Below are 24346 nucleotides of genomic sequence, written 5' to 3'. Positions count from 1 at the left end.
GTTGTGCTTGATTTCAGCTGCTTTTACTCTCCCCTATCAAAAGACAATCTAGGAAACTACTTAAGATGACAAAGCAGAGATGATGTATCCCTGATGATATCCCTTTATTTTATCTCCATTAACCATCAGAGATATCAAAGACCCCTTTGCTCTAAAAGTCTGGATTCTTCTGGGATCAACTCTAGAGGGGTTGAATGTGCAAAAAGAAAGCACTGGTGGTACAGCGCAATTGTCTTTAAGCTTAGTTTAAGAACAGAATCGATGTGTAATTAATTGATTTTTAGTTTATGAAGGCTAACGGAATCCTTCATATTGAAAAGTAATCAAATTACTATGTAGCTGCACCACCAGAAATGTTAAAAGGATTTCTAATATGACAGTCATGCTCCATCACCTCCAAGATTTCAACAGTTGTAAAAAGGTGAGTCATTAGTTTATTGCCCAACAGGTAAATAGGTTGAATAGAGCATGAACCAGAACATGCATGGCTTTACCAGTTTTGGTCATGCAAACACAAAGGTGGGAGAGTGTGGGAAATCAACTACCAAAAAAAGTTAGATTAAGCTCCTGTGTTTAAAAAGAACATTTCAATATGAGGAACAAAGTAGCAGCATTTTGTTTTAATTCTCAGGCATACATATTTTACCCTAAAATTCCTAAGCATAAGAGACTGTGTAAAACTCAAATGACTGCCTTAACTAATTTCTTTTATATCAGGTAGAACCCCATCCAGGTAGGCAAGCATGGATTTCAACACCATCATGATGGCACAATTACTAAATCAGGTTGTAACAGTACAAAATCAGCCCCAAATCACCAGGTTTACTTTCTGAAAGGTCCCACAAATATACTTTAGAAACTGGAATGTTAATTATTTTAGGAAATAGGAAATTAGTTGAAAATAGTACTTTACCAATAAACATTTCATGTGTGGGTGTCCTACTGGTGAAAGTAGACACATCAGAAGACACAGACAGATGAGCAGCATCATTAGTTTTTGTTAGGAAAGGATTTAGATTTGGAATGGCATCATCAACACTATCAACAGTAGCAGAAAAAGGATCTGTTCAATTCCAGAGAGCAAGAGAAAGAAGAAAAGGAAGATGGATTTAGTTACATGCTGCTTCCTAGATACAGCAGAGTAGAGTTAAGAAGGGTCCAGGAAGTACAGGGTTTTTCCTGCCATCTCTAAACTTGGGACAACTTAGATAACTGCTCAATTTTCAATTTCTCCAGGATTACCTCTTCTCTGCTCAAGAAAAATACCTACACTTTTACTTGTTTTTTTAAATTATAAATCCAAGACAGTATTAAAGTGTGCTTCTTCCTGAATGTGTTTTATACTCAAAATTAATATGTTATTGCCCTGTAACCACAATCACTTGATGCTTCACTCAGGTGCATCCTGGCACTTGACAAATTCTCTGGAGCAGAAAGTGCCTCCTAGCATAAGACAACAACAGGAGCTAAGGGAGGATTTGACGCAAGCACCCTGAGGGCTGCTTTAAAACCCAAAAGAACAAAGAGGCACTTGCACTGCTTCAGCCTGTGTTTATGGATTGTTGTAGCTACTGAGCATCATGAAATTTTCAAGAGCTATGAATACACCAAGGCAGCATACAGGACTACAGCTTTTTCCTTACTACCTGGGACAAGCTTGTAGCCATTAACCCCAAGAAAGGAAAAACCTGCTGTGAGGACACCTGCCAGTGAGCAGTGACATAGAAAATGTTCCACATTACAAAGCTGTTGGACAATACTGAGGAATGAAGGAAACATCAATCTATGTGAGTCACTTCCCAAGGCATATAGGAGTGTTTTGAGGCCTCCTGAGGGTGGATACAATTCCCTTGCTAAAATACTCCTGTAACTTCAGGATCCAACAGATAAACAGGACACAAAAGGCAGCTACAATGCTTGCCGACAGAAGTAGCTGTGGTTTAGCTGTCTGGCTTCAAAGCATGTGAATCCTTGGTGAAAACAACCCATTGGTGAGATCACCAAAAGTTGCATCTAGTCTAGTTTATCACAGATTGATAACATATAGATTCTGATCACATGCGAGTCTTAAAGAAAAATAAGACTAACTCCATTATTCTTTGCAGATTTAGTAAATGTTTTGATTTCCAGCAAGTTCAAGGTATCTTATTCAGTAGGATCTGACTTCTCTCACAAATTGCTTGGCTATGTTACAAGAATGAGTGAAATACCTTATAAAGCTTTGTTGTAAATCATTCAATCAACAAAATGACAGTATCAGACACTGCATAAATAAGCAGAATAAGCTAATGTAGTATTTGCAATATGTAACAGCAATAAAATATCTGTATTGTTTTATGTGCATTTTAGAGAATAATATTATTAATGCCTCTGTGGACATGCCAATCAGCTGAAACCAAGTCCTTGCTTCCAGGTACTGCTTCAAACTGTTGTCTGCTCTGAATGCTATTCTAGAAGCTGCAGAACAAACAGATCTGACAATAAACTAGGTCAGAGTATCCTTTAATCAGCTCCTGCTTCCTTTTTCTGCTGCTGCTTCACATTCTTCTGATTCTATTGGTTCTCCTTATAATTGGAAAAAACATCCAAACAGGTCAAACTGATTATTTCCACACTGATACATTTGTTTAGTTTCTGAAATTTAGGTACAAATTGATAGCTGGCAAACACACCAGACACTGCTGGCAAGGTCTCCAAACAATCCCAACAAAAAGCTCAGATAAAAGAATATGAGAACAGCTGAAAAACATAAAAGTTTTTTAACCATATTTGCTTGAAACTACTGCCTACTGGAACTATTTTACACACATAATCAACAAAAAAAACCCACTACATACTACTTTCTATTCCAAAACCACAAGGTTGGTTGTGGAGTTTCATGTGTTTTGACTAGTAAGATAAAGCAATACACCTCTAGATTGCGATTTTCTGAGAAATGCAATCTGTTCTCAGACTCTCTGCTCACCTCCCTCATTCTAATTCTAGCCAGTGTGTTCAATCTTGTCCGAGTCTCAAACTTGCCAATGCTGGTGACAAAGTTAACTGAAAATCAATTTGGTTTGGGTCATTTATATGCTTGCATATTCAGATTTTAAGAACTGCTGTCTCTCCTGACAGCAGCAACTCAATGTTTCTAAAGTCCAATTTCATCCCTGAATACACATGGCATCTGTTTGTATCAATGAAATTACTCTGCACCTTCAGGCTATCATTAGGCATTAATGATTCAGGTGCATTTCAAAGAGCATTTGAATTTAGCAAACTTCTAGTTGGGTAACTTAAAGGTAGAAGTATTTTACCTGAGAGAACAAAGGGTTTTCAGTAGCATCTCTTACAGTTTGAAAGAAGTAAACTGAAAACATAAAATTACAGCAGCCATTCCCCAGGGGTTTTAACATTGTTAGCCCAACATTTTTTGAAGAACAATACAAAAGGCAGCAAGCCAAATATAATAGGAATGTAACAAATTATCTTTTTATTACACATGTAAGAGCTGCTGCATAAAACTTAACTGAATTTAGTCCACTGCAACTTTATCTGGATGGGTACTCAAAGTCACTATACACATACATTGTCATGTCAAAAAATTACCTAAGAGAAGGATGCTGTGCAATGTTTAGTGCACAGGTTCCACTCTTGGCTCTGCCACTGACTTGCTGTATGACTTCAGACAAGTCAGTGAATTGCTCACATTTCCCCATCTGTAAAATTCAGAAAGCAATTCTTATCTAACCTAATCTATGTGAAATGAGTGTTCCTGTCTGTAAAGCTGAAAAGTCTTATGTGTTGGGTTGGGTTTTACTCCACGAAAGGTAACAAAAAATAGTGATCTCAGAATTTTAGCCTCAAGTTTTAGCAGACAATCTGAAATCTTCACAGTTAATTAAACCTCAGAAGTCTTTAGAAATGTGTCAATAGTAAGCAGACATATCAGTGACTTAGTGAAGACTTGTAGCAGGACTAACAACACTGAACACAGACTTTCAGGCTCAATTTCCAGGTTAATAAAGAAATACTACATTGTGATGTGACCTCGGAGTGGAAGATAATTTCCTCTTTCATTGCTCACCCATGAAACAAATATGACAAGCTGAAATAAAAGATGTTTTCCAGTAAATGAACAAGATGAGCCACAACATTTCTCTCCACTTCTAAACTCTAAGCCTATTAAACACTGAAATCTGTGTCTAACTCAATATGTGCCTCACTGCATTTCTCTCAAAAATCCTCTGCTCAGCAAAATTAAAGGACAACTAAACTACTTATTTTTGAAGCTACCACATATACTAGTATTGCTTCTGCCACTCAAAATTGTGTTACTTCCTTACAAATGGGGAGGCATACAAAATGCAAAGTACAAAGCAGAAGGTAAATAGGAAAGTCAAGTATATACACTGCTTATTATGATGATATCCAGATAGGTGGAAAGATATTCAGGTAAAGTTATAGCTCATAACAAGATAGCGAAGTAAAATTTCAGCACAGGATTATTTCAGTGCCTACAAACTCCCTGAAGCAGCAACTCCCATTTTTTTACATCTTAAGAGCATTTGTGCAATCACCTTACTGATCAATTTAAAAAAGTAATCTGACAATAGCCATGTAGTTCAGGAGTTTAATATTCTGTGAAGTCTTATTTATGTAGAAAACTAAAAAGAAACATCTTTGTAAGAGATTTTTAATCCTTCACGAGTATAACCAACTGTGACAGGTTACGTGGTAGGATTAAACCTTCACACTACCACACCAACAGTGCAAGCAGGCAGTGTGTTACATGTATCAGAAGTAATCTGCAACACTACAAAGAGAAAATCAGCTTAGAGTAAATGACTAAATGCTCTAATATTCAAACTAATCTACCAGTAAAATTCATGACTTTCTAAAATGCTCTTGCTTGCCTCCTTGGTTTAAGGGCTTGCCTTTATCAGTAAGATAAACTAACATGTCATTCAGTCCATCACAGCAATTGGGCAGGATGACAATTTAAGTGTTCTGAAGTAAATCTCAGAGAGAGGACTTCCTGATAAATTTTGTCTCTTCATTTAAAGGGCTCCAAATGCATCTTTTTGCTCATTTGTCTTTGTAGTTAAATGAAATACAGCAGAAGTGTATTAAGAGGTGCCTTTTGCTTTCAATAGCTGACTGACTTATCTTGCCTTCTGTGCATAATTGTCACAACTGTCTCCTTTCAGGCCTCATCCAAGTTCTGCTCTATTATGACCCGTAAATTTGATTTAACGTTAGACAAAACCGAAGATGCACAGTATTCAAGTTCCCATGTATGCAGCATGGGCTATCTGGCAGACATCTTCACACAACAGACTTCTCACAGATAAGTTTCTGTAGCTTGCTATATGACACTTGAAGACAGCAATTACAAGGCTGACAGAACTTGCCAACAACTTGAGTAACTTTGCTACTAAGAACTCTCAAATCAAAAATTTTCTTGTAATCACCACATGCTGCCACATTATTTTAATCCATACCCATGTTTGGCTTTTCCTGTTCCCTTCATCCTCTTGTAACCTGTCTTTTCAAGATCTCTAAGGAAGAAACAGCTCACAGACTAGTACATTTACAGGACCACAGACACAACAATTAGAACCTTCATCTGATTCAGAATTCTTACCTCCCCAGGTACTTCCTACTTGTGGAGCAGCAGATATAGGATGTACAGACGGATGAAAAGTTGGCTGCAAATCAAGCAGATCATTTGGCAGCTTTGAAGTGCTATAAAGATAAATTTATACAACTGTTAGAACTATGTCAGTTTTCAATACAAGGCAAGTGCTAGAAATTGTCAATAGTAAGGAAAGCTTTGTTACAAATGTATTCATTGTTACAAAACCAGATAGAACTAAGCTGAAAATCAGGCAGTCTAGTGAACTTCACATTTTCAGTTCTGCAGAACTTATCTTGCTAAATGAACACTTTTCTATCTTATTCCAAGTGACTTTTGTCAAAACCGTTTAAGTCAGACAACCAGTGTTCTCACTTTCCTCATAGTCCAACACCAGGGCTAGAGCATGTTGTTCAGCAATCTTCAGCAACTTTCAAAATTAACTTCATGAAACCCTACAGTGTGACAAAATCAGGCTGTCAGAATGAACTCGAATCAAATAGAATAGACCAGACCAGGTTGGAAGAGACCTTCAAGATCATCATGTTCAACCCATCATCCAACACTGTCTAATCAACTAAACCATGGCACCAAACACTCCATCAAGTCTCCTCCAAAACACCTCCAGCGATGGCAACTCCACCACCTCCCTGGGCAGCCCATTACAATGGGCAATCTCTCTATGAAGAATTTCTTCCAGTCTAAACCTCCCCTGGCACAGCCTTAGACTGTGTCCTCTTGTTCTGGTACTGGTTGCCTGGGAGAAGAGACCAGCCCCACCTGGCTTCAACCTCCCTTCAGGTAGTTGTAGAGAGCAATAAGGTCACCCCTGAGCCTCCTCTTCTCCAGGCTAAGCAACCCCAGCTCCCTCAGCCTCTTCTCACAGGGCTGGTGCTCCAAACCCCTCATCAGCTTTGCTGCCCTTCTCTGGACACATTCCAGCAACTCAACATCTTTCCTAAACTGAGGGGCCCAGAAGTGAACACAGGACTCAAGGTGTGGACTAACCAGTGCAGTGTACAGGGGGAGAATGACCTTCCTGCTCCTGCTGGCCACACTATTGCTGATGCAGGCCAGGATGCCATTGGCCTTCTTGGCCACCATGGCACACTGCTGCCCCATGTTCAGCCAGATGTCAATCAGTATCCCCAGGTCCCTTTCTGGCTGGCTGCCAGCCTGTAGCTCTGCATGGGGTTCTTGTGGCCAGTGTGTAGAACCTGGCACTTAGATGTGTTAAATCTCATGCTATTGGACTCTGCCCATCTGTCCAGCCTGTCAACATCCCTCTGCAGAGCCCTTCTACCCTCTAACAGATCAATATCTTCCCCCAGCTTGGTGTCATCTGCAAATTTACTGATGATGGACTCAATCATGGGCTGCACCACCAAAATGTTACACCTGAATTCCTATCTTTCCACTATGACCTACTGTCGAGAAAGCGGCTTCTATCTATGAGCCGTTGAAGAACTTCGGGGAAAGCGAAATATAAAAAGCCTAGAGTTCAGTTAGACCTCTGACACACAAAATGAACAAAAATTTGCACATATGGCTGTTCATATAGACAGAAGCGAAGTCACTGTGGCATCCAAGCATCTGTCGACATGAGACTGGCAAAAGAATTCAAAGGCTAGTAATGACATCTGAGGTCTCTGTATATTCTCTTTCTGAGCAAATCACTTGTATCACTCAGTTTCTGCCATTCTATTTCACTCATGAATTTCAATCTCATTTTGCCACTCGTGCTCCTATTAAAAAGCAGCAGCCTGGTATAGCCCTAAAATGTAAGCAGCAGAACCAAGACAATTATCAAGGTAAAGCTTGTTTGATGGTTTGCTTGGTAGTGAACAGTGCCACATCCAGCTGGCGGCCAGTCACCAGTGGAGTCCCCCAGGGATCAGTGCTGGGCCCTGTCCTCTTCAACATCTTCACCGATGATCTGGATGAGGGGGTCGAGTCAGTCATCAGCAAGTTTGCAGATGACACCAAGTTAGGGGCAGATGTTAGTCAGTTAGAGGGCAGAAGGGCTCTGCAGAGGGATCTTGACCAACTGGATAGATAGGCAGAGTCCAACATGATGGCATTCAACAAGTCCAAGTGCCGGGCGTTGCACTTTGGCCACAACAATCCCATGCAGAGCTACAGGCTGGGGTTGGAGTGGCTGGAGAGCTCCCAAACAGAGAGGGACCTGGGGGTGCTGATCGACAGCCACCTGAATATGAGCCAGCAGTGTGCCCAGGTGGCCAGGAGGGCCAATGGCATCCTGGCCTGCATTAGGAATAGTATGGCCAGCAGAAGCAGGGAGGTCATTGTGCCCCTGTACTCTGCTTTGGGTAGGCTGCACCTTGAGTACTGTGTCCAGTTCTGGGCCCCTCAGTTTAAGAAGGACATCGAAACACTTGAACGTGTCCAGAGAAGGGCAACAAGACTGGGGAGAGGCCTTGAACACAAGCCCTATGAGGAGAGGCTGAGGGAGCTGGGATTGTTTAGCCTGGAGAAGAGGAGGCTCAGGGGTGACCTCATTGCCTTCTACAATTACCTGAAGGGTGGTTGGAGGCAGGAAGGGGTTGGTCTCTTCTCCCAGGCAACCAGCACCAGAACAAGGGGACACAGTCTCAAGCTGCGCCAGGGGAGGTTTAGACTCAAGGTGAGGAGGAAATTCTTCACCAAGCGAGTCGTTCGTCATTGGAACGGGTTGCCCAGGGAGGTGGTTGAGTCATCGTCCCTGGAGGTGTTCAAGTGGGGACTGGACGTGGCACTTGGTGCCATGGTCTAGTCATGGGGTCTGTGTTGATAGGTTGGACTCGATGATCCTCGAGGTCCTTTCCACCCTAAGTTATACTGTGATACTGTGATATTGCATCTAATAGCAACCAACTGAACTTATGACCCAAGATACCCCCTTTAGGGCAGCTCCTGATGTAAAAATGTGTTCTTTGCCCATAGCAGTCATGCTGCCAGCAACTGAATTTAAATGTGAAGACAAACTAGCTTTTTAAATTTTACTTTTTGAAGAAAATGCTCATCTTCACTATGCAGCATTTCTGGCTGTTTGAACAAGCTTTCTCAGATCTTTGTGTTTCAGAAGCAAGATCAGATATTTAAGTTTTTAAATTCCAAGTATACACCTATTTCCAATTCTAGCATCCAAAAAGAACTTGAAAGAAAAAAATATTTTAAAGAAGTCTTTCATTTAGCAATACTGAGACTCCAGCTCTTCCTACGTGATTCAGGTATTTTTCACACATTTGGTGTCAAGTTAATTTCCTACAACAGCTTTCTAACAGGGAAAGAAGGCTGTCAAAGTGCTGACTACTGTAAAAGAACAGCAGATTCTTATGTGCTCAAACAGAAGAGCTAAGCAATCCTTTAGGTTTAGGATCATGCTCAAGGCAAAAGCATGCTTTCAGAGAGCTCTATCTATACTGCTAAAAGCACTGCACCTTCTGCTGTTGCTGGATTTGACAGATATTTTACAGAATGAAGGCCACACACCTACTCACACAAACAGTTCCTGCTAGTTGAAGTTCAGGATTAGTGTGCAGTGAGTACGCTTGCACTATCCTTGCAAGCCCTTGCAGATAGAGATATTCCAGATACAACTCAAGACTGCAAAACCTGCCTCTCTTCTTTCAAGCCCTGTTTCAGGCTTTCCTTTTTAGTGAAAATCTAAAAAGAACACTTGTTACCATTCTACTTTTGAAGATCTAGAATTGCAAGACTGTATTAATCTTTATGTATTTATTTTTATGACCTCCCAAACTGAATTTTGACTTTTCCCAAATCAACTTGTAAGGCTCCTTGGGGACAAAGCATGCATGGTTTTACAGTTCCAACCATCTGGCTGACTGACCAAGAACTGGCAAGGGCTCTCAGCAGTTGGCTTATATCAGAAACTATTCTGCAAATTTTTATGCCATTTGCAGCAATGGGTTATTTTCTCATCAACTTCTACCCAAATGATCATTACTTATCACATTAGTAATGTACTCTACACCCACCCAATTATGTACAATATACATTTTGCAGCAGAATTTCAGAAGAAACCCCAACTGCAGCGCAACTGTCAGTGAAGCAACACCCTTAAGCATACCTGTTTGAAGAGCTAGGGGTAGAAAAAATATCAATGGCTGGTGTAGTCATGACGCTTCCTGCTGTGGTCGACACAGGAGAAGCTGCAGTTGTTAAAGAGGTATGAGGTTTCTTTGCAAGTTCTTTTAGACGTTGCTCCTGTTGGGAAAGTGAGCTGGCATAAGAAATCCAGAAAGATCATTTGTGTGTATGACTTTGGAGGCAAGTAAAGCCGAACTTAAGAACACTCTTCATTTTTTCTACACAGTAGCGTCAGCCACACCACAGTGTCAGCAGTGGTACAAATCCTTCAGAAACTATTTTAACAAACCCTCCACAAGTTGTATACGTACCTAAGATTTAACTGGCAGCGCTCTACCAATAGTACACATTCAGTATAATAATTTTGTTTTTTTTCTTTGCTCCTTTAAGAATCCTAATAAGCTATCCACAAGAACACATTAAAAGTGTTTCGTTACAAATTCTGTATGCCTACCTTTAAAGCTTTTAAGCGAGCCTGCTCCTCCTCTAACGCAGCCTGTTTTTCCCTTTCATCAACTTTTGTGAGGGACAGGCCAGTGCTTGCAAGGGAAGAGACGGCATTGGAAAGGGTGGTAGCCCTAGAAGTAATTGGACAGGAGAAAAGCCGGCTGTTAATAGCTGACACGTGATAGGAACGTCAAAAGAACAGTTTCCTGGTATCCACCCAGTCTTCTGAACTCTTTATATAGATCTTACACTGTACAACACAAAGTTTAATTAAGATTCAGCATATGAACTGCTAAATTAACACACCTAGAAACTGTGCTACCTACTCTTAAATCCTGAATTTGGGATCCTCCTCCTTAAGTGCTTCCACTTCAAAACGCATCACAGAAATGTTTGAAGCCTTTGCTCTTTTCCTGCTTGCCCAAGTAGGCATTATTTGTAGATAATACAGGCTCCAAATTGTTGCTAATTTAACAATTTTAATTAAGAAATTATCAACACAGCTAGTATATCCATGGGGAAAGCTTGCAATTTATCATCATGTTTAAAAGTGTGCAAAAAGGTTTAAAACAAATACTTTTAAAACAAACTAATCTTTCAAAAGAAAGCAAATATTCTGAAAAGTAGCTAACAAAATGGTGCTAAGCCCCAATATTGTCCCTACCATAAAAGAACATATAAGCCATAACTAACTATCTTATTTATTGAACATGCAATAAAGAAATGTTATTTATCTTTGCAAGTATGATTATGAAGTTAGCTCCAAATTGTGCTTTGTTTTAGCAAGCACTCAAACCCACTGAATGCTTTTTATCATATACACTATGGTTTTAATCCTCTATTACTTTAAAAATCCACTCTTAAGCATCCATTCTGGAAGCATTTCCTTGCTTTTGACCAAAAAAAAAAAAAAAGTGATTAAATGAAGTGTTGTAAGGACATTTATAAATAAAAGTTACAGCCCTCACAGAAGTCTAATGATTAAAATGAACATCTGTAGGCAGAAAATGAAAAAATACTTCTCAGAAGTTCCAGATTAGATGTTAAAAGTGTAACTTCTACACGAGATACTCTACAACAAGTGACTGTAGCTCCCTAAATTCTAGTTCTGTTGACCTGGAAGAAGTTAAGTATTTGGCAGAAGATAGGATAACTTGCTGCTCTAACACTGCTAATACAGCACCTTCAAGGTAGCCTACACAAAACTTAAGTTCATAATGAAACTGAAAATAAAGTACTTAACATTTGATTCAACAATTGTTTAGAAGGATAAGGGGCATAAGCACCTGCTTGCAGCTGTGGAATCTTTGATCTTCTTCCCTTCTAGAGAAGCTAAGTGTTGTTCCAAGGCATCAAGAAGGCTACTTGGTGCCTGCAAAAAGACATTCAGGAATAGATTTGGAAAAAACTAAGGCAAAGCAAATCAGTAGTCAAAAAAAAACTTTCAGAGAACACAACTGTAGGGCAATTGGTACAATAGCTCAGCATACTTAGACCCCCTCTTAGCATCCCATACATATTTAATTACTTGAAATACCAGGCCACGTACTCTCTTCACTAAATTATTCTGTCATAATGACTTGCCAGTGAGTACTGAAATAAGTCAAGAGATGTTACGATTAACAACTAGGAAACAGCAAGCAGACAATCGGAAGCAGTCAAGAGTATTTTAAGAGACACTAAAAAGGAAATTGTACCTAAAAATCATTTTTATGTGCATGTCTGCAAGCCTTCACAATGACTTCCCTGGGCATATAGCCAAAAGCAACCTTGCTAAAATCCATAGCTTCATAGTATAATGTAGAAGTTTCATTATGTGAACTCACTAATACAGATTTTATGTTCAACTATGATAGAAATCAGTGGCCTTAAACTCAATTAGAATATGTCAGAAATTATCAATAATATTTTACAATAGGATCACTGCATACAAAGCCAGGCTCTGACAGAGGTTGGATTTAATCATAAACTTGGAAGTAACCTGGTGACAGTGTAGGCAAGAAAGCCTATGTGAATGCCATAATGCCAGGTTTTTCTGATTAAGCAACCCCGAAACAGACATGAGCTGGCAAACACATAATAGGTTTATCTACCTGTGAGAGATCTGGTATGTCTCCTCTGTCAATTCCAACTTGCTGTAATAAAACAAATGAGCTTTAGAACCTGTTTGCTTTTGTTAAAGGCAGAGATGATCAAATAAACATTAAGATGAAGTCATGTAAAAAGCACAAACCTGTCTATATATGTTTCATGTCTCCACAATCTGAACTTTATAACAGTTAGTTACAAATTTTTGTTAACTGTATACACATTTGAAGTAGGTGTTACAGAGATATTTTAATGATACAATGTTAGAATTAAACACAGCAAGAATCACATTTCAGAATTTTAAGGCTACAGAGGTTTTCTTATTCCAGTTTATAGGAAAAAATTCTCAGACCTACTGGCACAGTGCATGCATTTGCTAAAACAAAACACCTTCCAAGTTCTGTAAAGAATCCATTTTCTAAAATGCAGATCTAGCTTAAAATGCTCTGCATCAGGATATATATTGTTACAACAGAGAGACTAACACTATCAATATCAGTTCATAGTGCTGTCAACTAAAGACACCTGGAGGCAGTATCTCAGATCTTTTTTTTTTTCCCCCAGTCATGACTGACAACGAATCAAGCTTTATGACTTAATTTCTTCCTAAGAGGCATATGAATACTGACGGAAACCAGAACAAGAACAGAAGCACTTATCAACTGTGAAATCCACAATACTAGGACATTAATTCAGCAGTGCTTCAGAAATAAGAAACTAACATACATCTTTACAAAAACATAGACCCACAAACCAAAACATTTTGGAAGGAAATGGAACTATTTTTTGCTCTATAAATACATCTAAAGCCAAGATATGTTTAAAAAAAAAGTGATTTTTAGAAATCACGTATTTATCTACTTGTCTCCATTTCTTCTTTGTGAAGCTGCTGTTTCATCCAAACCTTATGACAGAATGGTTTGTTTCAAACTAGAATACAGTTAGAGTCACAGAAGGTAGCAGATCACCATGAAGTTACGCTGTTAAAGCAAAGCTCTTCAAAAGAAAGCTCGCAATTATCATGTAACCAGAGAACTGTTAACATTCATATTTACATACTTTTCTTCTTAAGATAAATCATTGTCATAGTTTGGGCTGGGTGCCCTCTGCTACGGGGGTGTTTCCTGTGTCGAGAAGTCCAGCCCAGTGGGTGGACACAGGAAATTAGGTATTTCTACCATAATCCCTGCACCACTATAATTTTACAGCGGGGTCTGGCACTTCCTCTTTTCCTTCCTCTCCACCACCCAGTAACTGGGGGAGATGTCTCCCGGCCATGGGCCTGGTTAGGCCCAAGGCCACAGGGGGATGGGCAGTCTCAGATCTGGCTGGCTGAGACCAGCCTAGCGAGGCTGGGGGGGAAGAAGGAGCCCTGGGGGTGTTTGGGTGCACCCTCAGGTGGGGATGGGATCTTTCTGGGTCTGTTTTGGGGTTTCTCTTGTCACTGTGTTTCTAGCTTTCTGCACGCACTCACTGTTTTCTATTTAAACTTTCCATCACTTTTGCAACCCGTTTTGTCTGAGTCGTTATTTCTGCGCGTGGTGGGGAGGGGGTTTGCCCCAACCCATTACAACCATTAAGCATTCTATTTGGATTTTTCAACACCGTCCTCAAATGAACTAATCATCAGGGAAGAGACTAACAAGATGACCACTGATGCAACTGCAATCAAGCTGGAAGGAAGAAGTATCTCTCCCCGGAAAAAAATAGCCCTTTATGAGCTTTTCAAATAAAGGGCAGCCAGTTTGCCTGATGAAGGCTTACCTCTGCAACTTTAAGGAACTCCGAGATCCGTGTCATTCTTGTGAGAAACTTCTTATAGATATCAAGGCCTTCTTTGCACTGATTCTTTTTCATATCAAAGTATTTTTCTATAAGCAGTAAGAATACTTGCATTAAATAAGAAAATCAAGCATTCTGCAAAGGCTATGCAAAATAAAAGCATATAAACCAAGACAAACAGAAAATGCCTGCAGATCTCTTTTACTGGGTTAAATGCAGAAGTTGCTACACCACCTAACTTGCACCAAATTACAAAAGCTCCACTGAACATGAGCTAAAGATCACACGCATGCCATTCCACTTTACATTGCTGGACCTAGATCTCATAAAAGCAAAACCACCCTGAAGAGGACAATCAAGTTTAAGAATAGGTCACCCAAAGAAATGTAAATTCATCATCTCGGGTTGGGGTGGGGGGAAAAAAAGCAAAACCTGAAAAAAGGCAATTTCACAGTCTGGCAGTAAAACATCTACTGTATTCCAGTGGCCATGATTCAGGCCAGATTTAGATGTTCTCTGCCAAGCCAATGCCTCTTGTTACGGTGTGGTCTTCAATGAGGTGCCACTGATCACAAAATACTGGTGAAGAAAGCAAGAGAGTCCCACTATCCTTGCAATAGAGATTCCAAGGCTTGTTTCTACATTAAGCTTTACTCAAAACATGAGTGAAAGCAACTGCATGCTAATTCTTACTATTGAGGGAAACTAAAATATCAGAGTGGTGGAACACTGCAAACAGGTTGCTAACGGAGGTGGTTGGGGCCCCACTCCTGGAGATATTCAAAGTGAGGCTCAACAGGGCTCTGGGCAGCCTGATCTAGTTGAGGATACCTCTGCTTACTGCAGAGAGGGCTGGACTAGATGACCTTTGGAGGTCCCTTCCAACCCAGACCATTCTGTGATTCTAAACAGGGGCGTCCTAACTGGAAGCATGACTGTCCTTTACTGACTAATTCTGGGGGCTTCTTTCCATTTTGCAAACATGGGGTAATAACAGCAGTTAGGTAGCTTCATCCCATCACAAAACACAACCAAGTAAGATTACTTTCTATTTCATTTTCCAAATTTAGGCTCCCCTGCATCTCCAGTGTGTGCAAGTGAAAGGGCCTAAACTTTAAGGTTGTAATTGTGCTAAAAATCTAAGACATGCTCTAGAAAAAAACAACCAACTCATAGAATCAAGCAACAATAAGGTTTTGATAGCCAAGCAAGTGCAAATTTGTAGCTGGCAACTTATTCCACTTAAAAAGAAACAATATCTGATCTTTTTTCTTTGAGACAAAACATCAACATCATTATCTGGGTTTGCCACAGAGTTCAATGAGACAAAAGCAAACAAGCAAGCACAAAACCCCCCCCAAAAAACCCAAAAAACCCCACACCAACACAATCCCCCCAAAATAACCAAAACAACCAACCCAAACAACTCTAAAGCAGGGCAAGAAGAAAATGAAGTGAAAAAAAATCCTGACCAGGCTCCACTTTCAGAAGTTTACCAATCCCTGTATATAATGCAATGGAAGATATGGTTGGGTAGAAAAACCTTGAGAACAAATCTGAATTAGAAATAACAGTAATGTTTTGATGCTTTAGAGCAAGACTTATTTTCAACTTCTCAAACGAAAAGGCAGTTGTATTTACCCAAGAGGTTAATAATCCCTTCATTATATGCTGCAAACAGTCTAATGGCATCTTTGAAGAGAAGCATGAAGGCAGCATTAATTACACCATTTGTAAGTTCATTGCTATTGACCTAGGAAGATCAGAAACAAAGTTATATTAAATGAATTGATCTTTTATTGGAAAACCTCTAGTTGAACTCCAGTGCTCTATCCCAAAGCATGCTTTCCAATCATCTCAGTGGCTATTAGTGGAAAGTAGCAGCATAGCAAATCAACAAAGGATCTCTCAGCACAGAATTAAATCAAATAATTTTGGCAGACATTTTTGTTAACTAATGTTAATTTTAAGAAACATAACTAGAACACAGAGAGCAGAAATAATCAGCTCTTAAACAATTCTTACACAACATACACAGTAAACAACACGAATTCAGTACAAAGTATTCTCTCCAGTAAGCTGCATATTTTTTGGTTTGTTTTCCTGGGTGTAGATCAATGAACAAAACTATTTAAGCTGTTTAAATTTTGCAGATAACACAGATCCAAGCTCAAGACATTTGATCTTGACCTATTTTACAAGCTTGCGCAGCTTTGTACAAAGTCTATAGTATGCTAGACGTGTATGTGCTGCTACACTTACATTGAAGTCAAGAAGTGCATCCATTTGATTTTGTATAATTGGTACAGTTTTTAGGAGTTTTTCTGTGCTCATTGTTCTCATAACTCCATCAGCCCTGTACAAAACAAAAGAACATTCTTCACCTGAATTTTGAAGGCGTTAGCGAGAAACAAACAAAGAAAATAAGAGAGGTCAGAGAAGACATTTAAATCATGGCCGAAGCAGGCATTTTGGTGTTTAGGAATGCCATCTAGCCAATAAAATCATAACAACTGCAACTTAAAAAAGCCACAATCTTTATTTGGCCAAAATATGAATCCAAGATGAGTTTTTATTCAAAGTAAAAGAAACTGACAGTGTTTAGAAATAAAGCAGAGCTATGATGCACCAAATAACCAAAAAATGCTTCTAAGGTTATTTCTGAAGCCAATTTTTACCTATGCTTCTTCCAGTCACTTGATTATTTCATGTCAGTTCAGAGTATTTTCTTTTCAACTAAAATCAGTAGGAAAGAACAAACAAATGCGGCACTGTTTTTTTCAAGACTTTTCTGAAATTTAGAGACCACGTGACACTTCCTTTTAATGGCTGACTACTAATATTTGGTTGTTTATTAGTTATCCAGATTAAAGAGACAAAGATCAAAGATATCCAGGAAAAGCAACAACTGAGGAAGAGACTAGATCGCCTCAGTGACAAGAAACAGCTGCTTTCCCTAAGACAAAACAGACAGCCTTGCAGTCCATCAGTATGTACACAGCAAACCAAGTGTTTCCTGCAAGTGCAAATCTCACAATACATCTGCACAGAAAAGGCTGTGGCTATTCTCCAGGCTGAAAGGCAAAGGGCAGCACATTGATTCCAGCTTTCTACATATTCTACTTGTGCTGTACACTCCTTCCTAACAGCAAACAGCAGCTGCAATAAACCCAATGTGGCATGGCACAAAAAAAAAACCCCACTCCAAACAAACAAACAAAAAAATCCACACCCAAACCAAAAACCCTGAGGTATGAGAAAGCTCATTGCTACCAGCAGAAGTTATTGCTGCTGGCTCACAGAAGACCCAACAATTGTGTATCTCTGCAGTGTTTCTGCAGTCACCTGGCCACACACACATCATATATGTGGAAAAGGTTAATGGTTTTGTGTTGTTGGGACTGCAACCACCTCTAACAGAAGAGACAGCAGGAGAGCTCCAGTGTTCCCCTTTTACTTTATCAGCACATTACAAATCCAAATATATAGCGTTAGCAAGGAGGCACAAGGGATCTGGACATTGTTCTCAGGCCAGTTTCAAATGCCTTTGTAACACTAATGCAAGATACCATTAGACAGCCCACTAATGCAGTTAGCGCATCTATCAGTTTTAAGTCAATATTTTTGTGGGTTAAGAATTTAGCTTTCGGCATCAATATAAATTGCCCTGTGTATGAATGATAAAGGATGCCCCAGTGAACAACTAAAATTGTGGGTTTAACCTTTAAAAAGCACATCATACAGAGATGATGGACAAAGATGGAAAGATTTTCAGCCATGACAAGTACATTTTCTCCAGCTTTCCCAATGGAAAAGATCTCCAGATTAATTCCATTGTTCATTACAATACACGATTTACACAACTACTCACGCTCTGCACTTATTTTACACGTAAACAGGTACCTAGTCTCAAATGACCAATTTCTCTTTGAAAGTGTTCACATCCCAGGGAACTTTTTAATGCCTCAAACTCAGAGTAACATCTACAACATTCTGTTAAGATTGTGAGTTGCACCTTTGCGAAGGCAGTAAACTTCACCCAGACATTTTGAGACAAGAATGGAGAAACACCTAGGAGGACTGCAAGGTGTTTTATGGAACACCTGCCATTTAAGCATTCCAGAGCTAGAAGCTCCAGTAAATCACAGTCCACTATACTATATGCAAGACAAAGTAACTTTGTGATGTATTGTGGAAGACTGGTCCAAACTTCAACTTTTTGGATAGATACTTTGATGCATACCTTTTCTCATTTCTTTCTATTAAACTGTTAAATGTCTGAAGTAGTAACATTACAATAGCTGAAGTCATGTTTGCAGTGTATGTAACCAAGCAGTTGAACCTGCATGTGTCATGGGAGATACCCAAGAAAAGCAGGCATTATTGTCTATACTAAGCTGAAGCCAACACTGGTAGCTTCCTACTGGAACTACAGGACAGAAGGAAAAACAAAAAATCAAGATAAGCAAACCAAAATAGCATCCTTACCCTCTTTTTACTTTTGTGAAGTCAAAAGCCACTTGTCTATAGGAAACTGCCTTTTCATTCAGATATCTACTATACCGTCTGATAAACGTTGACATGTCATAACCTAAAAAACAAGTTTCAGAACCTCATTACTTACCTAGTCAATTAAAGATCAAGAGCATGTCTCTAAATCAAGTGTAAGGTATTAAATACAAGACTGTGTCATTATTATATTTGCCTGATTTAATACTTATGAAGAACCATGTACATCATTGTATTCATGATGTAATCAAACAGACAATTCTATGACTATCTCAAGACCTGAAATATGTAGATGTTTATATTTCACTTCCTAAGGAAATTACCTCCAAAAGCAAAACAAAGTGTTTTAATGAAATTCCTATCACAGTATGAGAGAAATTACTACCAAAAAATTTACATTCACCAAGATGTTCACATTCACCAAGATGTTCACATCAACTTCATACCACATTCTTTGTTGTTTACAAATGAATAGGGGGGAAAAAGGCATCAAGGTTAACATTGAGATATCACAGTAACACCAAGGTTGGAAGAGACCTCAAAGATCATCAAATCATATGGCAAAGTTTTCTTATGTTAAGAGAGTGGAAATTTGAAACATTTTTATAACTGTCAGCCTAAGGTTAGAGACCAAGAAAAAGATCTGTTACAATCCATACTGAGATCATGCAAATTAAAGACTCAATAAAATAAAGCAATTTAGTAGAACCTTGCTTATCCCTGAGGTTTCTGTGCCAAGGCAACTGCTCAGAGTTTGTTTACATGCTCTTGTGGTAAAAAATAGCAGTTACAAGAAGTAATGCAAAAAGAAACCACCTCACGAGATAAAAAAAGACCAACCAAAACATGAGAGCTAGATGTATGATCAAAACAGCACTGAGCTGAAGTCTAATACTTAAAAAGGGTATTTCAATTGAGAAAATCTGAACCAGAGAGATATTTGCCCATAGAATGAGTTTCCAAATGTGAATGGCATGGTTGTCAAACAATTTAGCAATAATTGTTTTTTTTAAAGACAGTACTGCCTCTATGACATACTGCATCTGACATATATATGATGCATTATTTTAAATTTTAATTACTAGTCAGAACATACCTCTCCCAAAAGGAAAAATCTTTTCACAAACAGGGGGAATACAAAGTCAGATGTATTTAGCTAAGAGTTAGAAGCACTTATAAATGAGCCTTTCCTAAAAGATGCAACAAATTTCTCTAACAGAAAGCTTCTGCCATGCCACAACAGCCTTTTATATTAATTAATGCAGTCTGGGGTAAAACAGACAGAAAATTGCCTTCTTAAATGATGTGGTCCATTAAAGCTACCCAGGTGTATTTACTGTCCCCCAGCACACTACTAACTGCTAACGAAAAAGATGTCTTACCTTGCAATCCACTTTTGTCTAGGAAATTGCTCAAATTAAACAATGTGTTTCTGGACGCCAGATACTGGATAAAACGCTGGATGAAAGGAAAAATTGGAATGCTTTTACTATACATCAGTGAGCTGGAACTAAGGTAACAGTACCAAAACTTTATCCAGTTCATGAAATTCAGCTGTTATGCTTTAAGAATTATTTCAAATCCAGAAACTCTGACAAAAACTCAGCTAACTTAATTTGAAAATTTAGCCATTATTCTCACTGTAAAACTCTGTGAACAAAGCAAAGTCATGAAGGTGCTGCATGAAAGCTAGACTGAAAGACCTTTTTATTTTAAGCCAGAATATGGAACTAGAAACTTCTGAAACAATCCCTCCTCAAATAGATTCTCATTTTAGATGCTCACAATTGTTTCACTAACTTCAATTTTTATATAACCATTAGATAAAGCATCTTCACTCAGCATATAATTTTAATAGTGTTTAGATTTAAACTAAACACTATGAAAGTAAGTTGATATAAAAGGTTAGTTTGCTTATAAATAAAACATTAAATAAACAGAAGAAGCCACATAAAACATTGCAGAGTATCAAACTTGGTATGTGTCATTCATTAGTTACGTATTCCAAACTACACTTCACAAAAATGAGTGATGCTGTTTTCCTGTCATGAAGACACATTTCAGATAACTGGCATCACATTTTTTTTAGTAGAAAAAATATTTTTATCTTATGAGCCACTATGCAGGTTGCTGCTACAAAAATAAACCCATTATGCACTTGCAATAACATTTTGACAGAGGGAAAAATAGTTCTGTTTAAGGGCAACATGTACCATTGGATTATTACCATAAACACAGGTTACATGCAAACAAGACTGGAGAAAAGTACTCAGTATATAAATGAATTAAGATATGTTCAGCTGTTGATAGCTTAACTCAGCTACAAATCAAGCAAGCCAAAGCTGGGGGACCAAAAACTTTCCAGAGTTCTGTTAATTTCATTTGTTGGGTTTGGGTTTTGGGTTTTTTTTTTGTTTGTTTGGTGTTGGTTTGTTGTTTTGTGTGTTTTCTTCTGGTTTGGTTTGGTTTTCTTTTCTTTTCTTTTTTTTTCAGTGAGGTATATTTTTTTAGGGGTTTTTGTGGGGTTTATTTGTTTGTTTTGGGGGAGTTTTCTGTTGTTATTGGGTGGTTTTGTGGTTTTTGTTTGGTTGGGGTTTTTTTTTTTTACAAAAGGATTTACAGATTCTCTATAAACTTCTGGACATTTTCATTAGCACTGTATTTCTATGTTCAGTGTTCAAGCACTACTTCTACCTGTGAAAAGCTTCATCCTGAGCAACAATCTTACCCTCATTACTTCTGTTAACACATTTAGCCACTAAAATTTTTTGGTAGCTTTATTCTTAAATAAAAAGTATTTCAGACAGTGGTCCCATAAAATAACTTTAACTACGATGAATTGTACTGGAATCAGTTTAAAATGTCTATGACGCAAAGTGCAAGCACAGCAAAAGCATAGACTATCTTGAATAGTATGAACAATCCCCATGATAAAGCTTAAAGTCAGCATGAGAAGTTTGCCCTCTTGTGGTTTACTTAGTTTCAAAGCATAGATTTTCACCAAGGCCAGAAACACTGCAGCTGAGCTGCAAGAGAAACCAGTATGTATATTTATATTTTAAAATTTCAAATCCTTCACAAGATAGTCAGTCAGCCAGAGGGAGCAATTACATGACTTCTAAAGAGATCTGAATGCAAGCCAACATTTTGGTCCTCTCTAAAAAAAACTACTTCCAATTTTCTAAAGCTATCCCTTTTAATTCCAAAATTCTTGTACTTCATGTTATACTGACTGCTGGCAGTAAAAAGCAATGTTTGCAAACATGTTCTAAGAAAGCCTTAGAAGTATAGTTTGGGGGGGTTAAAATGCAGAATATTGATGCTGTTGCTAATCTTGGCTCTTCAAAAAAGAAGGTGCCATAGCCAGTTCACAAGTACACTTTGGCTTCACTACAGAAGATTAGGGAGCAATGGTGGAAATAAATTCCAAATTAAGTTGTACAGAGACCACCTGTGCCAGCTAGACCATGAACCTAAAAACAATTCACTTTTCAGCTTTCAGAAAACTTTTTTTTCTTTTTTCTGTTATTAAAATAACACCACAAAAAAGGTACCTCTAGCATTCAGGACACTTGATTCCAGAATTGCAATCTTTAAAGTAGAAACAGACTAAGGAGGCAAACATCTTTGTTTATGGAAAGTTAAACACAAAAAGGTAAAAGTCCCGTTTTCTTACAAAAATAATTATTGGAAGTATTTAAATGGTATTTTTAAAGTGCTGTGACTGTTCCCAGATACAGAAAAAGATGTATTACCTCATTTCCATACACCATTAGATGATGGGTTGTGATAAGGGATTTGAAGACCACTACCCAGCTACTGTTGGTAGTTCTTTCAAACAAACTGTCAGCTAGTTGTGGGATGTTCACATTCATCTCATTTGTGCACTGGATTAAATCTGCAATACAAGAGTTTTTGTTATTATTAGTTCTGCGAAGGAAGATCAGTAATACACAATCCCAAAAAAATCAGTACACTCATTTTATATAGTGTTCTTTTCTGCAAAAACCAAGGGGCTTCCAAGTGAAACAAACAATTTCTTGAAAAACATCATGGCCCACGTCTACCAAAACCTTGTAATACAAACTCCACTCTGCTCACTGCCAAGATTTCAGGTCCCCAGTTGCTTTTGCAGTTGCCTTGGAAGGTCCTGGAATAGAAGTACCATCACGACTTCCATGATTTTTGACTAACAACTTCCAGCTTTCAAACATCTAAAGCACAAAATAGCAAAGTAATTCTTACATGCTACCATTTAATCAAGTTCCACTGGAAGAGTATGAATAGAATTAACTGTAGCCTCAGATTTCTGGACTCTTAAAGGACCAGTAAACCCTTCTAGACATTAGTTCAATCTGAATAATACAGGATTCAAATATTGCTTAGTCTTGATGCAATACGATCAACATCTTCAAAATCATGGAGGAAATGTTAAGTGAAAAAAGAAGCCTCTAGCTACAATGTCTGAAACTGGCAGATAAATTTAGTTTTTAAAATGGCTTAACTGAAAAAATGGTTAGGAGCTGGGCTACCTAAAAAACTTGGATGTCCAGTAGATAGGGTAACTGTTTTAAAAGCTAGATCCTATCTTCCAGATTTGCTACTGTCACACCTGTATAGCATGAGGACCTGTACTTATAATACAACCAAAGTATGTAACAATCCAGAAACTGCCAAATGCCAATGAAGGAAGCAGTAACTTACCATGATGCCACAGGGACAAATTAACAAAGTTACATTTTCACATCCAAATGTGATACAACAGCTTGCTAGCATTTAATATGAAGCTTAAACTTAACACAACAGAGTACTGATTGGTTTTTACTGCTACTACCAGCCCCAAAAGTAAGACAGTAACTGTGACTGAAACTACCAGCTAGTAAGGATCAAGATTTGAATAAGCTCTATGCCTGGATGTCTATGGGATACTAAAGCCAACTGCAATCTGAAGGGAAACATTTAACCTTTTAAGACAATTTTATATCGGGTTATGAACAACCATTCACCATAGAAGACTCCTGAAAGATAGGACCTTTCTTCAGACAGGCAGGTAAACACAGCTACCACAAACTCAGAACTAAAAACACTGCTATTTACAAGCTTAAGCATTACAGGAAGCAAACAGGAAATTACTTCCACATTCAAAATGTAATGAGATGGAAAGATTAGGCATTCCTTTATCTACAAGTAAAACTGTGATGACTACAGGCATTCACAACCTCATTTTTAAATCATGGTTATCTACTACTGAATGGTGATTTAGAGCTATTAAAACAATGCTAGGATGTTACTCAGCAAATTACATGCACTGAACTGGGTCATTAAAACCAAGCCCTGCAGCTTCTTGATCTTCAGGTCTTCCCATCTAAGCAGTAACACAAGCAGTTTTGTGCAAGGCTATGTTGCAGGAATGCACATTAAACACAAAGGTAAATGCATCACAGGATGTAAAGTCATACATTTTGGCATAAGAGGTGCAAATGCATGATAGAAAGCAAGAACTTCTATTCTTAAATGCAACATATACCAACTAGTCAACAGAAACAAAGAATCATAGAATCAACAAGGTTGGAAAAGACCTCAAAAATCATGAATTTGAACCTGTCACCCAAGACATCATGGCAGTAAGTGCCTCATCCAATCCCATTTTGAACACCTCCAGGGATGGTGACACCACCACCTCCCTGGGCAGCCCATTCCAACAGCTAACAACTCTCTCTGTGAAGAACTTTCTCTGCACCTCGAGCCTAAACTTCCCCTGGCGCAGCTTGAGGCTGTGTCCCCTTGCTC

At 38.5% G+C, this 24346-nt stretch overlaps 1 protein-coding gene across 6 annotated transcripts in view; it reads right to left on the bottom strand.

The window, feature by feature from the left end:
- PICALM (phosphatidylinositol binding clathrin assembly protein) overlaps positions 1-24346 on the bottom strand; it is an 86983-nt gene that overhangs the window by 27347 nt on the left and 35290 nt on the right. For 4 of the 6 annotated variants that reach the window (XM_068140237.1, XM_068140249.1, XM_068140260.1 and 1 more), the window contains exons 2-13: positions 22312-22454; positions 19939-20014; positions 18536-18638; positions 16310-16403; positions 15689-15800; positions 14030-14136; positions 12271-12312; positions 11464-11549; positions 10185-10308; positions 9711-9847; positions 5630-5730; positions 914-1063 (exon numbers count right to left, since the gene is read on the bottom strand). In XM_068140237.1, coding sequence (XP_067996338.1) covers positions 914-1063; positions 5630-5730; positions 9711-9847; positions 10185-10308; positions 11464-11549; positions 12271-12312; positions 14030-14136; positions 15689-15800; positions 16310-16403; positions 18536-18638; positions 19939-20014; positions 22312-22454 — 1275 coding nt within the window. The remainder of the gene's footprint in view (positions 1-913; positions 1064-5629; positions 5731-9710; positions 9848-10184; positions 10309-11463; positions 11550-12270; positions 12313-14029; positions 14137-15688; positions 15801-16309; positions 16404-18535; positions 18639-19938; positions 20015-22311; positions 22455-24346) is intronic. The other 2 variants (XM_068140280.1, XM_068140287.1) reach the window with 1 other exon arrangement.

This window comes from Melanerpes formicivorus, unplaced genomic scaffold, assembly GCF_026170545.1.
Source record: "Melanerpes formicivorus ecotype bairdi unplaced genomic scaffold, bMelFor1.0.p_v2 SCAF_1, whole genome shotgun sequence".
Classification (NCBI taxonomy): domain Eukaryota; kingdom Metazoa; phylum Chordata; class Aves; order Piciformes; family Picidae; genus Melanerpes; species Melanerpes formicivorus.
This window is presented reverse-complemented; position numbering and strand designations above follow the sequence as displayed.